Source organism: Cydia fagiglandana, chromosome 15 (assembly GCF_963556715.1).
Source record: "Cydia fagiglandana chromosome 15, ilCydFagi1.1, whole genome shotgun sequence".
NCBI classification, from domain to species: domain Eukaryota; kingdom Metazoa; phylum Arthropoda; class Insecta; order Lepidoptera; family Tortricidae; genus Cydia; species Cydia fagiglandana.
In genome coordinates, this window is record NC_085946.1 from 2,300,425 (window position 1) to 2,317,986 (window position 17,562).

General features: G+C 37.8%; 1 protein-coding gene across 1 annotated transcript; it reads right to left on the reverse strand.

Moving 5' to 3' along the window:
• Nucleotides 1–8,457: 8,457 nt before the first annotated feature.
• On the reverse strand, nt 8,458–10,627 carry LOC134671556 (transcription factor Adf-1-like). Its single transcript, XM_063529416.1, has 2 exons — nt 10,482–10,627; nt 8,458–9,236 (listed from the first exon to the last, which is right to left on the reverse strand). Exons 1-2 carry the CDS (start codon nt 10,621–10,623, stop codon nt 8,458–8,460), a joined length of 921 nt encoding a protein of 306 aa, XP_063385486.1. The 5' UTR covers nt 10,624–10,627.
• Nucleotides 10,628–17,562: the final 6,935 nt, after the last annotated feature.

Sequence of the window (17,562 nt, forward strand, 5' to 3'; positions counted from 1 at the left end):
TTTTACAAAAAATAAATAGAAAACTGTAATTTAGACTTTATATTATACAAAATGTACAACCCGGTGATTGTAACGTTTCTAAATGTTTTAACTAAAAATACAAGTATGTGTACAACTCGAATCATTTTCGTTTTACATAATAGACATAGACACCCATATTTTAAGATTTGGAATTGACTTTTTTAACTGTATTTTTTACCTGAAATCTAATACTGATTTGTTTTTTAAGAAGGAACTAAGGTAAGGTTATCCTTTCTTTACCCGTCTGTATTGTTTTGTATAATTATTTATCTGCCGAATTTGTTTAAGTACTACATTGTTCTTGTAATACAAACGGAAGGCTTTTTTAACTATTTTTGATAAAAAGAGAATCCTTTTATTACAAGTTTACTATATTTCATATAGTATAAGGTGCACTGGCGAAATTTCAAGAATGGGGTAATTTCGAAATTAACTAATTTTCTACTAAACCATAAATAAAGCACTTCATACTTCGGCAACACTTACTCTACGTATTGAAATACCTGTTAATATCATTACTTAGGTACTTAAAAGTCGGTTCCGCCTGTCAACACGAGGATCGAGTGATTAACATTTTGGTGTCCATGGGCGGCGGTAATCGCTTACCATCAGGTGATCCGTCTGCTCATTTGCCTCCTATATCATAAAAAAACTTATAAATAAAAAATTTGCCCTAAGTCATTATAGTCCGTAGGTAGGGTGCCCAGAAGGCTGGCCGCATTGAGTTCATAAAAACCGGTTAAGACGAAACGGGAGCTGAGCTAAAAGTCAATTTTGAGATTTCAAGCTGAATATACCCGTCGCTCTGACGGGGCGTAACCGCGGCGTGAGAGACTGTATTTGTATGTGTAATGCACGCACACAGACGCGTGCGGTGCGCCCGCCCGTACTCGCGCTGGCGCGCACCTCACTGATTGCAATTTGCATTGCCACTTTTTGTTACTGCTACTACTAAGTAGGGTAATTCGCCAGTAACTGGCCACTTTTAATAACTGGCCGCCCTAAACTAAAAATGAATCCTATTCACCTATAAACAGAATTCATTTTAGTATAAGGTTTCAATAACTTGCCACTTTATACTAAAATTAATTCTATTTATAGGTGAATATAATTCATTTTTGGTTTGGGGTGGCCACTGACGAATTACCCTATTGCGATTGAACTTTTTTACTTACCCGGCTTACGTTTACGGAACTCGATATCGAATAGGGTAATTCGCCAGTAACTGGCCGGCCTAAACTAAAAATGAATTCTATTCACCTCTATACAGAATTCATTTTAGTAGGTATAAGGTTTCAATAACTGGCTACCTTATACTAAAATGAATTATATTTATAGGTGAATAGAATTCATTTTTGGTTTGGCGTGGCCAGTTACTAATAGTGGCCTGTTACTGGCGAATTACCCTATTTATGTACTTAGTGGTTAATACTAGTATCAAGTAAGTTTTGTTTTTCAATAATGCTCAGAAACGAAGTATAGACATGACAAATATAAATATTAACGTCTTTATAAGGCAGGATTGGACATTCTATAGAGTAAGAGTAAGTGTTATGAAACAACCAATTCAGCTAGGACTAGGGAATGCTATCTAGATCTCTCAATTTCGAGATCTCGCTAGATCTCGCACGTATTTTCGAAATTTAACCTAGTTGACAGGAAATCTCGATATATGCAATCTCGGTCGAGATCTCGATTAATATATTCGAGATCTCGAACAAGACTGAAAGTGAAATACTTTGTTTTAAGTAATATATGACCTTAGATTCATGTTGTTCAGGCAGTGCTATTATGTGTCCGGCTTTAGCTCTATTATTGTTACGCAGTTTCTAAGTAAAGGTAAATAGTGGTTTAACATCGATAGCATTTCATAGAAGTAAAGTAAAAATTAAAATTGATTTTATGTTAAATATTTAATTTGTTGTTATTATTTTCAAAATATAACATGAGGTACCTTAAATAAGTAGTATGTCGGCGGCATATCGTAAAATCGTAATCCTTGGCGTATCATGAAACGCCACCATTTCCTGATCTAATATTAACCCAGGCATATCACGATCTTCCTTATGAAAGAGACGGCAGATCCATCAAAGCAATGCATTCTTTGATATTCCTAGCTTCATAGCGGGCGCATTGTAAAATAATTGATCGAGAAATCATATACATATTTTCAATGATTTTGTAAATGACTACGGTTATTAGAAACCAATTATCCACTCAACCGTCCGGCCCACGAGACTGTTTTCCTGTCAACCGTCCGGGGTTATTTAGCGACGCACACCCCGCGCAGCGCATTCACAATTTTCTACAAAAATTATAACTACACTGCCATCTAAATTTTTTTAGAGCTAACTATTTAGTTAGGCTACGTTGTCGCATCAAGAGAATTAGTAAATAATGCTGAAATGTTCCGTTAGATGGCTCTGAAATCAAATATTTCTTCCACCCCTTTGGATAGTAAGGTTCCCGCGGACGGTTAAGAGCATATTTTTTTCGGATACTATGCTATCGTCGGACGGTCAAGTGGTTATAGTATGTTTAATATTCTTTCTAATGGTATGCATCACCAATTGATCAGTAAAATAGAACCCGAGAAAGAATGATCAGTTGAGGTCAGTCGCCCGCCATTTACGTGACGGAACAAAATTCATCATTACTTTGTTATATGTATAATATCATACATCAATAAAACTTATGTTTTTGGAAAGCTAATGAAATTTTTCGTATATTTTATAATAACATTAATTGCGGTAAAGTTATAATTTATTGAGTTAGACGCATGTTTTGTCAGTACTTATGCCATCCATGCACGGTAAAAAATCATATATTTTAAATATTTTGTAAATGACTACAGTCATGACTACGGTTATTATAAAACAATAATTGCACGTTTAATACTCTTTCAAACGACATCTCACACGAACCGATCGGTCCCATAGGACTAAAGACGTGAACAAATATCAATGCTGGTCGGCCGCCCACTTTTTCCTTCCTTTTTTTCGACACGTCCCCCCCCCCCCCTCCATAAAATAAAAACCGGTTTATTCATATTCTGGAGACCACGAGGAACACGTCCATACCAGTTTTAGGTATTTAGAAGAGATGTCGACGAAAATCGTGAAGGAGACGACTTTTGTTTAATTTGCCTATAGACTATAGGAATATCACACCTTGAGGTTTCCGCAAAATGGCTGGTGTTCACTAGGCAGATCATGAAATGTCGGCGTTTCATTATATTCCTAGGAATATCTCGATACGCCCGATTTTACGATGTCTATATCTATGGAATTCTTAGAGATTATTGATTAAAATAACACATTTTTAGTTACTTTGTCAAATTCGATCTCGTCGAGATATTAATCTCGATTCCGAAAATCTGACTGTCGAGATCTCGAAACACCCAATCTCGATTCGGATTTTTCGTGCGAGATCTCGAATCGCCAATCTTGGTGCGAGATTGCATTCCCTAGCTAGGACCTTAAATTGCTCGACAATTACGGAGCGTGACTGTACCTAAAAATTTTGTAAACCCATAACCATGCAATAAAATATTTTTGATTTTGATTTCTAATTTGAAATATTAGAATCAAAAAGTTCAAAATAGATTGTACCTCTGTAACTACAAAAATGTGTTCCCTCTCAACGCAAAACCCCTTGTGTCTTAGGAGGATCTAGATATTTTCACACAAGACGGTTTATCGATAACTTCTTACATCACTAGATTATCGATATTAAATGTCGACTATTGCCCATCACTTTTCTGGCTGTGTACGTATTTAGAAACTTGACTCCGCCCCTAAAATTAGTGCGATAGGGACAACTGCAGCTGAGGCGAAAAATCCTGCGTAAAAATGACAAAAATCGAGGTTTCGTACTCCTCTTTTTCCTCCTCCAAAACTTAACCAATCGTAACCAAATTTGGAAATCTAAATGATTATGAAATTATCTGTGTCGGACCGTTTTGCTTTTTTGGCTAATTGATATCAGTTTTGAATACCACGCCTCTCATTGCGGCATAGTCAATTAGGCCATTTTGGCCATTTTTGAAGGGCTCTAGCGCCTTAAAAAACAAAAATATCAAAAAAAGCAAAACGGTCCGACACAGATATTGACAATATTAATCTGTATTGAAAAAATCATTGCTCTAGCTTCAAAAACCACGGAGGAAAACGAGGACTACGTTTGTATGGAGAAATGACCACTCCTGTTGGCTCTTAATTGATAGAACATGAACTAAAAAAATATGTTCTCTCTCCCAACAGAAAATGCTTCAATAGTTCGTTTTTTTTAGCATTAGAAAGAACTTGCAACAGTGGCGTGCCTACGGTTTCGGAGTAAGGCAAGCCGAAAGATATGTTTTCGTAATAAATGTCCAATCTCACTTTGAACTCAAATGAAGAATGAATGAATTTGCTAGCGTAAGTATCGCAGCGAGCTATCAAAGCGCACAGGGTATACTAAGGTACCTACTACTATACTAGATAGAAAATTTACAAACATATCAGAGGTCCTACCTTCTTTCTAGGTTACTCTAATTACGCCTTAATTGGAGTAAACCAACAATCCTTGTTTTGTAAACGGCTGTACAACATTTTCTCTTAATGCGACTGACTTTTCTGAGAATACACAAGTCGAGTGTTGGTTTTGGCGCTGACATGATATCCCGTTTTTCTACAAAGTTTAACGATTTTACCTTGCCTTCGTTGAGTAATATGTGGACGCATCTCATACCGTCACAAGGAACAACTTCATCAATTGTTAACACTTATAAACGTCACAACAAACGAACAAATCCACATTCACTACTTAATTCAAATTCACTTCAATAAATTAAGCTTTCGTTACTTCCGACTCGACTAAATAATAATACACATGAAGTAAACGCGTGCCCGTGCGAACTTATGCAGCTAACTTCACACCAAAAGCCGGGCTTAAATCGCCTTATAAAATTGCTATACATACCAACAAATAGTTACATCGTTCTATGGCGGTTTCTAGGCTAAGAACGCCTAGAGCGGGACGAAAAAGCAAGCCCGGTTGCAAGCCAACGAGTGCGAGCAGGATAGCTAGAACATTCTACGCCTGATTTCTTTCGCGCGGCCGAGGCGCCACCACGGAAAAAATTTACAACACGCTGGCGCCGCGGTCCGCGCGCTGTTGCTTGAATTATATAATACGGGTTCATTTCATTTGGCGCGCGGTTTAAAAATAATCTATATTAATTATTGATCTTATCACTCCGTAATTTCGGTAAGGCAAGCCCGGCTTTTGGGCTTGTATGGAAGTACCGCCACTGACTTGCAAGAAGGTAAGCGATCTTGACATGTATTTTAATTGAAAAACGCTTTTTAAAATTCAAAAACTATTACTTATGAAAGCAGAAGAATATAAATGATTGTATTAGATTCATAATTGTTACATATTTGCCGTAACTTATTTTTAAAATGTGTTTTTCAATTAAAAGACACATCAAGATTGTTTACCTAATTTCTAATGCTAAAAAAAACGAACTAGTTTAGAAGTTATTTTTCGAAGTTACCCTAATGCACCTTATTTACAACTTTATATTGCCTATCCTGAAACACTCTCAGGTGGTTCAAATGAGTGCACATGAATCACCTAATACTGTTACCGCAACAGAATTGCTCCGTTACCACCTTGAGATTAACTCATACTATAAATGAACTTGATCCCCACCGGCAAAGCCTAAGCCTTCCTATAACTCGTCCAGTGCAAACTGAGCTATCCTGCTTAACTATTATCACTGAATAAAGGTGCAATTTACATTGGACAGTATTTAAACCGGTGTACATCACTTAAGACGAGCTTAATCCGCTTCTGAACCTCAAAGACCTTTATAGAACCGACGGTAATGTCGTAACAAGGATGGAAACTAGTAAATAATAATTCATGGAACTCCTTCAATGGGGTTGGCAACTGTCAAAGGTTTACATAGATGGCGCCATCATAGCTTGCCCCTTTTTCTATGAGATTTGGCTTAAAGAGCTTGCATCCAAAGTATTAAAAAAACAAAAATTTGACACAATTCTAGGGATTGACGGCAAGCTATGATGGCGCCATCTGCTAAAAACTTCCACCGGCCAACCCCATTACAATTTCAGTTTTGTTTAGGGTATGTAAGAATATGTATTGCAATTGAGCTAGCTTGGGACTGAACTACGAGTAAAAGCATTACATATCGACATATATTAAATAAGCCTTAATAATTAATAAAAAGATCAGGAAATAATAAGCGCCCATGAATTGCTTACATTAGTTAACAAAGTTGTGTTCTAAATAGGACAGGGGGCCGATTTTTGAAATTCGACCACTCGATTTCATGTATTTCGTTAAATAATATCTCCACTACTAAGCATTTAAATTCTACTAATAGAATTGCAATCGAGTGGTCAATACCAATAGATTCCAAATTTCGATCAATCGTACTTCAAAAATTAGCATTTCACCGTTTTCCACCGATTTTCGAGTGACGAAATCGAACGATCGAAATTCAAAAATCGGCCCCCAGGTTATTGATTGTCAGAGTATCAAGGAAGAAATCAAAGAACAGCTTAGTGAAAGTGACCTAACAGCTGAGTGAAGTAGTACTTGAAACCAGCTGAAATTACAACGGGAGAAATCCTTCACCCCACACACACACACATGTCATATAAACTCAAGCGTAAGTACTCGGAAACAACACCTGTTTTAAACTAGGCATCCCCTCAATGATCATTTACCTAATGCACTTTACGACCCTATTTCTTAAACGATAGAGTTCAAATTTGCAAAAGACAGGCGAAACTCGTCTTCTCTTCAATGATACAAGTGTTATCTGTTCCAAGTTGTAATGCTGGGTTTACACGAGCTTAGAACTTGTAATCAGTACTAATGCTTAGGTACTCGATGGCATTGTTACAAGTGTAAAGGGTGCATGGTGTTCGTACTGGTAAATAGGCGAGAACAGCCTACTGCCTAAATAATAAAAGTCTCCTTTTTATTACATTCCATAAAGTAAGGTAGGTTATGTAGGTAGACCAAAACTGAACACTTTGGCAAATTCACACAGGTATGTTTGTTTGATTATCTCTTTTTACTTGGAATTGCAAAGTTAAGTATAATATTCATAAGAACGGACGATTATACTACGTTCATAGTGTGCTCATATCACTAGGTAAAACAACACTTTCATCTTATTATTTATTATATAAACGAAAGGCGCAATATTTATTCATAAAACTATCATCAAAGGAACTAGTAAATTGTTAGTGTTTTTTTATGTCTAGATAAAATAAAATAATGAACGCATTTAATCTCTACGCCCTCTAGGGTATACAAACAATTTTAGAGTTATAAATTTAGGTACCATCGCCCAAACTGTTAACTGTACATCGGTGGACCTTATGCCTTTTGTAATAAGGTCCACAGAGGTACAGTTAGGACTGTTGCTGTTTGTATGTACATGCGAAGCGCTGTGAAACTTGTTTAACTTTATAAAGTCCTTACGAACTTATCCAGGCTTTAACAAGCTTAAGCTTTTAATCCTTGCTGGCGGCCCTGGTGCAGAATAAAGGCCGAGCAACACCGGCTGCGTGTGCAGCACGTTGCGTGGCGTGCGTTGCGTGACGTGCGCAGCACCCCTGTCACACCGGGTGACGCGCACGTCACGCAACGCACGCCACGCAGAGTGCTGTACACGTCACGCAGGCGCACGCTGCAGCTCTGCGTGCAGGCTGCGTGCACGACCGCCGCCATTTCCGTACTATTCCCTAGTCCCTAGTGTATCTAGACGATTAGCAATGTTTGATAGCAGTTCATCGGATGAAGAGGAGGCACTCCTCTTACTTTTAACGCAAAATACTCCAACGAAACCTAAAAGAGTGTGGATTCACGAAATCAATGGAAAAAGAGGGGATCATAGTGAATATCATAACCTATGCCGTGAACTTGAGTCTCACGAAGATCGTTTTTACTGGTATTTCCACATGTCAAGAGATTCTTTTGAAGAGTTACATGATTTAGTGAGACCTCATATATTAAAAAATGACACTCACTACAGGAAGGCTATAGGAACCAGAGAAAGGCTAGCAGTTTGTTTAAGGTTTGTATTTTAAAAGCACTTAAATAGGGCCACTTGCACCATCCCACTAACCGGGGGTTAAGCGGTTAAACCGTTAACCCAGTGTCAAATTGTACTGGTAACCGGTAGGTTTAACCGGTTAACTCCGGGTTAGTGGGATGGGGCAAGTGGCCCTTATTGTCATAAAACTTAATGAATCAATTAACTAAAACAATCAACAAATACAAAATAGGAACTCAAAACTATTAACATGTAATATTATTATTATCTTAAAATCAATGAACTAAGACAATCAACAAATACAAAGTAGGAACTGAAAACAATTAATATTACTATTAGGTATTTTAATCTTGAGATCATTGTAAATTTGATAGATCAAGGACCTGTGTGTCATCATCGGCAGTGGGAGTGGGTACTTCTTCCTGAGAGTTATTGAACAATAAAGACTGGCTTAGGTCACCTGAATCGTCAGATATTATGGAATACGCCGGAGACAGTATTATTACCGGTGAGGAGGGTTCAATGTTTAGGTCGGGGTTAGTTGTTGCATTATTTTCTAGATCATCCAATTCAGCCTCAGCGAACATTTTCGCCAACTCAACTTTTATTTTGCCTTGTTTTCTAAGTGATAGTTTCTTAAAAGTTTTAGCATAGCTCATAAACAAATGGTCAACACTATCCCACTCCCTCTTTTTTTTATTTCTGAGATAGTCAAGAACTCTGTCAGTGGTGTCTAGTCCCATGTCGCTGTCATTCCTTTTTTTTGTTGTACGTGGCGTTGACGACGGCAATGTACTTGGTTGTTGTTGTGTTTGCGAAGATGGCCGAGATTGTGGTGCAACTGGTGTTTGTGGTTGCGTTGGAGGTGGTGGTGAAGATGGTGATCGTTGTGGAGGTGGTGACGGTGATTGGGATCGTCCGGCCAATGAAGACTGTGGCGGATCTGAGTATGCCTGCGTAGGTCTAACATTAGAGCCAGTAGGTCGTAGCTCGAGCGTTCCATCAAGAAATGTCAGGTGGGAACTCCATGTATAATTAGAATATTTCCTACTCGAACCCGTTTGTCCTTTCACTTGTTTTTTGTGCCTAATATATCCGTCTCTCAACGTTCTCCAGGCTTCCTTGGCTTTGGTACCTTAAACAATTACTAAAATTATATATAATCTGTACAAAAATATAAAGTTATACAAGTAAGGAGTATTCGGGTAATTTCGTATGACGTATAATTTCGAAATACCTACAGGTTAATTATGTCCAATATTCCATCATAAGAAGAGTCACTTATTGTATTTATCTGACGGTTTATAACATTCGGAATTACCCGAATACACCTTATATAAGATTTTTGGAATTACCCGATATACTCGTATAAAAATAAGTTTATATGTTTTTCAGGTACATAAGAACTGGTGACTCTTTTCTAACAATTTCATTTTCATTCCGCATTGGACGAAGCACTGTTTCTATAATAGTAGAAGAAGTATCAAAAGCTATTTGGGAATGTTTACAACCTATATATATGCCTAGCCCTACTGAAGAGATTTGGAAACAATCGGAGTTGGGCTATCGAGAGATTTGGAACTTCCCAAACGCCGTCGGTAGCGCAGACGGAAAGCATGTTCGGGTAGAATGCCCTCGCAACAGTGGTTCAAACTATTACTGTTACAAAAATTTTTTTTCAATCGTGTTGTTTGCCGTCGCCGACCCATTTTATAAATTTACCGTGATAGACGTTGGCAGTTACGGCCGCCACAGTGATAGTAACATTTTTGAAAATTCAGCGTTTTATCGTCAATATCTACACGATAAACAGTTACTGCCTCCGAAGCCTCTGCCTGGTACTACCGAACCAGTGCCACACGTTTTACTCGGCGATGAAGGTTTTGCTCTGCAAACATTCTTAATGCGCCCATTTCCCGGAGCAACAACTATACATGACCAAAGAAAACGAAGATATAATTACAGGCTCTGTCGTGCACGTCGTGTCGTCGAAAACACATTCGGAATTTTAGCAGAAAAATGGCGAATTTTCCATAGACCTATGGAATGCCATATTGAAAAAGCCATTCACGTTACAAAGGCTGCATGCTGCTTGCACAATTTTGTTAGAATTAAACACGGCGACATGATGCGAATGCTTCCAAATGAACCGACTTCGAGTCAAAACTTGCCCGAAAATGCAGCAACGAGTCAAAACTTGGAAGGCGGTGCATTAATGCCTTTGCGTCGTACAAATGCAAGGTCACCTAATGCCGCAATTGCAATTAGGGAAAAATTTGTCACCTATTTTAATCGAGATACTCGAGAATAAAATTATTGACGACGCACGCACAAAATACACAAGACAAAAAGTATAGCCTAAAACAAAACATAGACTTACCTTCTATTCCAATTGCGACACCGATCTGTTCCCATAACAAGTTTTTATACGTCGAATTTTTATAATCTTTGTGTTTTTGATTATAAATACATTCGTATTTGCGCACTACTTCAATAAGTTTTTCTTTCATTTCGCAATCCATTATAAAAACCTCCACGCGCACCGGCCGAGTTGTAAATAAACACAACAGAGCCGCGCGTGTACACGCACAGCACCTATGCAGCACCGAGCGGTGCGTGTCCGAACCTGCCCGGTTCGCCCTCTCATAGGGAACGCCGGTAAATACAACGTCATCACTACACGCATCGAAGCGACGTTGCCGCTCCGCTGCGTGCAGGCTTGTACGCAGCACGCAGCCGGTTTGTCTCGTCGGAGCTGCGTTGCGTGCAAGTCACGCGTACGCGCACGTCACGCACACGTCACGCAAGCGGTGTGTCCTCTCTTATGAGTTTTCATATTCTACAACGCAGCGGGACGCGTACGTGCACGCGCACGTCACGCACACGCATCCGGTGTGGTTTGGCCTTAAAAGCAAGCAAAATTTATAAATAAACCAAACCAAAATGAATACCTAACTAAGTTTATAATACCGAGCTATCAAACTCAAAACGATGCTTTTGATACTCTTTCGAATCACTTTCGTTCGTCATAAAATAAGCGCCTACTCATAATATTATAGCAATCGTTTTCGAACGAAAATTTGCTTCATGAAAATGATCAGGAGCCTCGCCTAGAGGATATCGGTACATTCTGTACCCAATATTGTTTAATCTAAGATTAAATTGAAACAAAATGTACCTAAGCAATTTAGGGCACAAAATACACATCATTAATTTATTTTAAATCATATATACAAAACGTCAAAGGAGAGGTCAAGTAAATACTCTAATTTTCATCTTTGAATTCCGTTTTATCTCAGTCCAAAGTTGAAAAGGGTCGAGAATTGGGGAAACAAGGGTCATTGTAAAGATTTAATGACTAGGCATGCAAGAAAGGTAATGAAGCTAAGGGTAGTAAAGTTGAAGGCCCAACTGTAGTAATAAATAATTGATTTAAGCCGGGAATTAGCAGCTTCAACGCTAATAAAAGAGACATTCTCATAAAACCTGTAAGATGTCTTTTTAATGGGCTATTAGTGAGATTAGCCGGTCTAACAGTTTCTTTTATGGTGAAAACAAGGTAGAATCTTATAAGTAACTCGATAAGTTTTGGTGGTTAAATTACGAAAAGGACATAATAAGGACAAACACAACTATTCACAGTCACACACAATATTCTAGCCTAGTCGGTAGTGACCTACAAAACTTGAGGTCCCAGGTTGGGCATTTATTTGTGTTTATCCTGAGTTCCGGATAATTTATATTTATTTAAGTATCTATTTACACAACACCAGCCTGACTGTGGTAATAGGTCGATTTATGTAAGATTACCCCATAAGATTTATTTAATTTGGTCTACCTAGTACTAAGTCGGGTGAATACAGTTGAAATCATGTTATCGCATCTATTCTATATGTGTCGGACATTTTCACCCCGCCATAATCTTGTCCATTCCTGGCCCGGAGCCAAATCGACACGTCTACAATTTGCCGGCCGGTCACCCGGGTTCGACGCCCGGATATTTCACCCGGGTGAACCGGCAACTGGCCTTAATGTTGGCAGATCTACTAAAAGATATGTGGGTGTGAACATTTTGAGCCTTAGTTCAAATAAATCCCTACTATAGTTGGTCAAACTAATTTGTAAGTCAGTAAGAACCAGAAAAACTATATACTCATCCTTTTCTTTTGGGTGTTAGTGCTAGAGTAAGACAAAGAAAGTATGATTCTCTCTGTCTACGATTGAAATGAGACCTACCTACTTATAATATTATAAATGAGAAAGTACCTCTATCTGTCTGTCTGTCTCGTGCCTACCTTTTCCCGCGTACAAACACAAGCACAAGCAACAAGCAGCAAGCTTAGCACAAGGAATTTCGTACATTGCTCCGCCTGTTCCTATCTCTATCGCTCGCGCGCCATTATTTATATTGCTGTTCCGCTCCTGATGGCGGCGGTCAATGACACTGTGCGAGCGGAATAGCAATATAATTATGCGCGTGCGATAGAGATCGGAAATGACGGGCCAATATACGAAATTCTTCGTGTTTAGCGTCCTTACTTTAGAACAATTAGAACATAGACTATTTTCTTACTAGATAGAAACGTTCTTTCTTCGTTGTGTTGATTCATAACTATTTTTGATCAATTTGTTTGAATTTATTCGGCAGATAAATAAGCTACATAGTTAAATTTAGGCAGTTATACAAAACTTAAATTTATTTTGGTAATTGTTAATTAGATTTTTCATTCGTTAAAATAATTAGCCACGATCAAATCCCGTTAAAAATATGATCCGTTGCGATGTTTAATACCTAGGGGGCTAGCGAAGATGCCAATCGCTTGCGCTACGTCGTTTTGTCTATCTATCGCTCTTATATATTCGTGCGATAGAGACACAGATAGCGTATTTCGTTGTAATAGCGCAATCGATTGGCATCTTGGCTAGGCCACCCCCTAATAATTTATATTCAGACCAACGATGCCACGCTGTCGGTGGTCGATTAAAATTGTTCATAAAGTCATTGTGGAGAAGACAGTCTATAAAGGGGCCCACAGATTACCAGTCGGCGGACGATAAAGTCAGACCAAGAAAAGTCTGCAGCGGATCTGATAGCCCACGCATTGCACATATTATTTTAAACGTCAATCTTCTATGAAACTATGACGTAAGTATAAATAACACTGACACTGACGCTATCAAATCCCCTGCAGACTTTTCATCGTCCGACTCTATCAGCCTTTTAGTTGTTACTTACACTCACCTTTTACGATTAACTGACATGCTGATATCGTCCCGTAAACTGGTAATCAGTGGGCCCCTTTATAGACGGTCTTATCCACATTGACTTTTATGAAAACCTACAATGGTATATTTTTTCTTAGTACAGTCAAGGAATTTAAATTCCGACCCATTTCGTACTTTGTCACAGTGACAACCGTATGAGGTCTCTAGCGGCTTTCATATTGATTGTCACTGTGACAAAGTACGAAATGGGTCGGAATTTAAATTGCTTGACTGTACATTCGCCATCAGATATATCGGAGCGGCCAAGGTGTTCACAATATCTGAACACGCACTCTAACGCTCTGACAATAGAGGCGTCCTCAGATATTTGTGAGCGCCTTGGCCGCTCCGATATATCTGATGGCGACTGTACCATTTGTACTTTCACGTGAGCCGTTGCTTCTTGTGTACAGACCCTTAGTTAAGGATTAATTATTGAATTAAAGATGAATGTGTTGTAACAAAATTGTCGTATAAAGATCGATGTAAAGTGTTACTTTGGTTTTAAAATAAATTAATATTATTTAAATTCTCATAGTGTTTTGATTTCCATGTCTCTCTCGCATAGTTTATCTGATAGCTTTAAACGAGCAATTCTTGTTTATTAATTTATATAGGTATATATTTAGGCAATCTCGGAACGGCTCTATCGATTTCGATGAAATTTGCTATATGTGGATTTTGGGGCCGATAAATCGATCTAGCTCTGGGAAAACGCGCATTTTTGAGTTTTTATAATTATTTTTTCCGAGCAAAGCTCGGTCTCGCAGATATTGTAAGTGATAAGTTAAATATTTTGCTGAAACGTATCGTATACTTCGTTACATTATGTAACTGAAACTGTAACAATATTTTTTGCATGACCGTTTGTTTCATATTTAAATAAATAAAATAAAATATAATACTTATTATCGCAGCGCTACGCTGCGTCACTGTGCAACGTACCTAACGCAATATTTCACGCTCTACTTTGGGTTGGCCTAATAAAAATATTTTCGCGTCCGTCCATAATAAAGTGGATTCCAGCCATTTCAGTGGATCTGAAAGTAAATAAACGTTTTTTTCGGTTATTTGTTAACCGAATTATTGACTGACACAAGCCAATTCAAACTTTCAACTTACATTGTGATATCAAAATGATGTCAGTCGCTCGTGCGTCTCGCTCGCATCAATGAGTGTACGAATAAGTACGAGCGAAATGCGCGATAACTAACTGATGTCAGTGTACATTCGAATAGGCCTGTCTGCTGCCATAAAAATATTTTCCAAATGGAGCTAAATCTCTACAGTTCTCGTTTAAAAAAACACACAAAACAAATTTATTTTAAGAAATAAGCATTCCAAGAGAGTAAACATATATGTAGAGTCATAATAATATCTTATTTGTTAAACTATTTCAGAATGCAATCTATGTTAATATGACTTGCTACTATATTGCAAAATATGTTAATATGACTGTTTGGTCCAAATAAATAATAAAAAAAAAGAATGGCAGAAACATTTGATACATAGTCTGTTCAAATACCTACTAACTGTTGCTGACGCTACTACTGACGTCTTTGGGGGCCTGCCAAAAAAGGTTTTGGTTGTACTTTTAAGGTAGGTAAGTACAAAAAACTATATTAGCAAACAAGTCACGGGGCAAACTTAGTCATATCAAACCTAGCCGCGCATTAAATGTATCAATTCAATACACATATTCATTTTTGAAAACCAACTAAAGCATGACTCACGCTAGACCGGGCCGGGGCCGGGCTAGAACTTCCGACGCTTCGTTTTCTATAGAAAGCGCCACGTGATCACCGATCAGCCGTCATAGAAAATGACATGTCGGACGCCTCGGCCCGAGCACGGCCCGGTTTAACGTGAGTCATCCTTGAAGGGTGAATACCATTTTTTTCTTCTGACTAATTGGCATGGTTAAGGTCTCCTTTTCATACAAACGTAGTCCTCATTTTCCTTTCTGGATATTTACGTCATAGAATATATTTTGACACATTTTGTTGTATACCTATCTATCAACCACAGCCTATTATATGACCCTACGATTGTTTTTTTTACGAACTTTTTTATTATTATATGAAAAAAAATTAAAAAATTGTATGTAACCTGTTATTTGCTCCTAATTTTTATGATAGCATATATAAATAATATCATCATCATCATCATCATCTCAGCCATAAGACGTCCACTGCTGAACATAGGCCTCCCCCTTACTGAACATAGGCCTCCCCGTTATATAATAATTATATAAATAATATAAATATGACTGACTGTAGTGACTATTTTGTGCTAGAAAACCGACAGTAGTAATAACTACGTATGACGCCGCCCGACCTACCCCCAAATAAGGTCCATGAGTAACAATGGTCACGACCATAGCATACCAATGACCCCTAACATAAAGGAGTAAAGTCCAAAATGGCGCCGAATGGGAACTATGACGTATGATCGCCATAATATTAACATATTATCATACAATATCGTCGGCGTCGTAATGGTGGGATAGTGATGGGCCTTTCATCTTCAATAGATTTGAAAATAGAAATACTTTAGACGAATGTGCAAAAATATTTATCACCCTGTTGAAGTTTAATATGAATTTGTATGATTTTCTTTTGATTTTACGATAGAGAATAACAAGTTTGAATATTTGAGGATAACAAAATAAGATCCCAGTAAACGTTTTATGTTAAAATTGGTCGGTTTATAATTAAGACATTAAAAATACTTATTTTTTATTTTTATTATAAACATGTCTAATATTAGTAATATTACCCAGACTTCGCTCCAGGCAACGATGCAGATGGCCGAAGATCGAGAGGCCTGGAGAGCAGTGGTAGGAAGAATAACCCATAGGAATCACGTCCCTCAGACATGAGGTCACGACGAAGAAGAAACGTGTCTAACACTATAAAATAATTTAATGTGCCTATTAAGAATATTTTATCATGTACATATAACAAACAAACGACACAGTAGTGACTATCATCCAACTTTAAATCAATATAATGTCGCCAAATTAACGACTTCCCAACTAATTACCAACAAACAGCCATCCGATATTGTATTAATTTAACACTCGACCGCTCCGGGTTTAATCCCCGGAGCTATGGCCAAAGTTACCCTCCCGGCAAAGTTAGGAGGATAATCATTCTCTCCCGTTATGAGATCTTTGCCCCCTATATCTTACTAAAATAAGTGAGCCGTTACTTTTGTAGACAATCACACAATGGATACTGATCGGCAGAACGGAAAATGTGTGGATATTCTTTTTCTATTGGGGAAAACTATTGGGCCTTTTTCCTGCAAGCTTGTTTACCAATGCACAGAAAAATAAATTACTACGACTGATATTTGCACATGTAGATAGGATATCATTTTTGAAAATCAAAAACGTGACAAACGGCACCTTCAGAGTCAACAGAGTCAGAGTGAACAGGCACCTTCTGGGCGAGCTCGCTCCATCGTAGGCCACGTCTACGCCTCGGCTAGTCGGTGGCCATGAGTAAGCCCATTCATAATTAAAAAAAAAAAACGGATGAAAGTGACACTATGCCTTTGAAATTTTGTAAAGAGTGTAAAGCAACAATAAAATTATCATTTTAACATAAAGACAATTGAAACCATTATACCTATTTACCTATCCTCCAAATTAACTGGCTATAGTAATTAACATTTTTGAAAATATATTTACCTACTAACAATGAAATAAAATAACTAAAAAATGGCGAATTTATTTGCAAACCTTTCCCATCACTAAAACGCCTAAGTGCACTAGAGTCAGTCCGAAAAAGATCGCGCCTGCGTAACCACGGAACGCAACGGTTATAATTTTTAAATTCAAATATCGAACAATGGAATTCTACTAGACGCCATTATTGGCAGATAATGTGTTTACATGTGATCGAACGTTAATTGCGAAAGACATTTAGACCAGGCTATTAATCTAAATAGCTCGATTTAAAATGCTTAGGTTTTAAGACAGTGATTATATGTGATATTAAGACATCGACACGTTTGTCAAACTTATATTACTTTAGCAAATTGTAACTAAAACATTTATTTCATAGTAAATTAAACTCGTGTTTCTAAAAATATCGGAACGTTAAAATTTTGAGGTTGAATTAGTTAGCGCTAAAAAAATCTCACGATTGTCAACTTTTAACATTAACTCGCTAACTTCAAGTCACAGG

Coding starts and splice junctions, on each gene's coding strand:
- LOC134671556 (XM_063529416.1), bottom strand. CDS start 10,623: ATGGATTGCGAAATGAAAGAAAAACTTATTGAAGTAGTGCGCAAATAC. Junction 9,237..10,481: donor TGTCGCAATTGGAATAGAAG/GTAAGTCTATGT, acceptor TAATTGTTTAAG/GTACCAAAGCCAAGGAAGCC.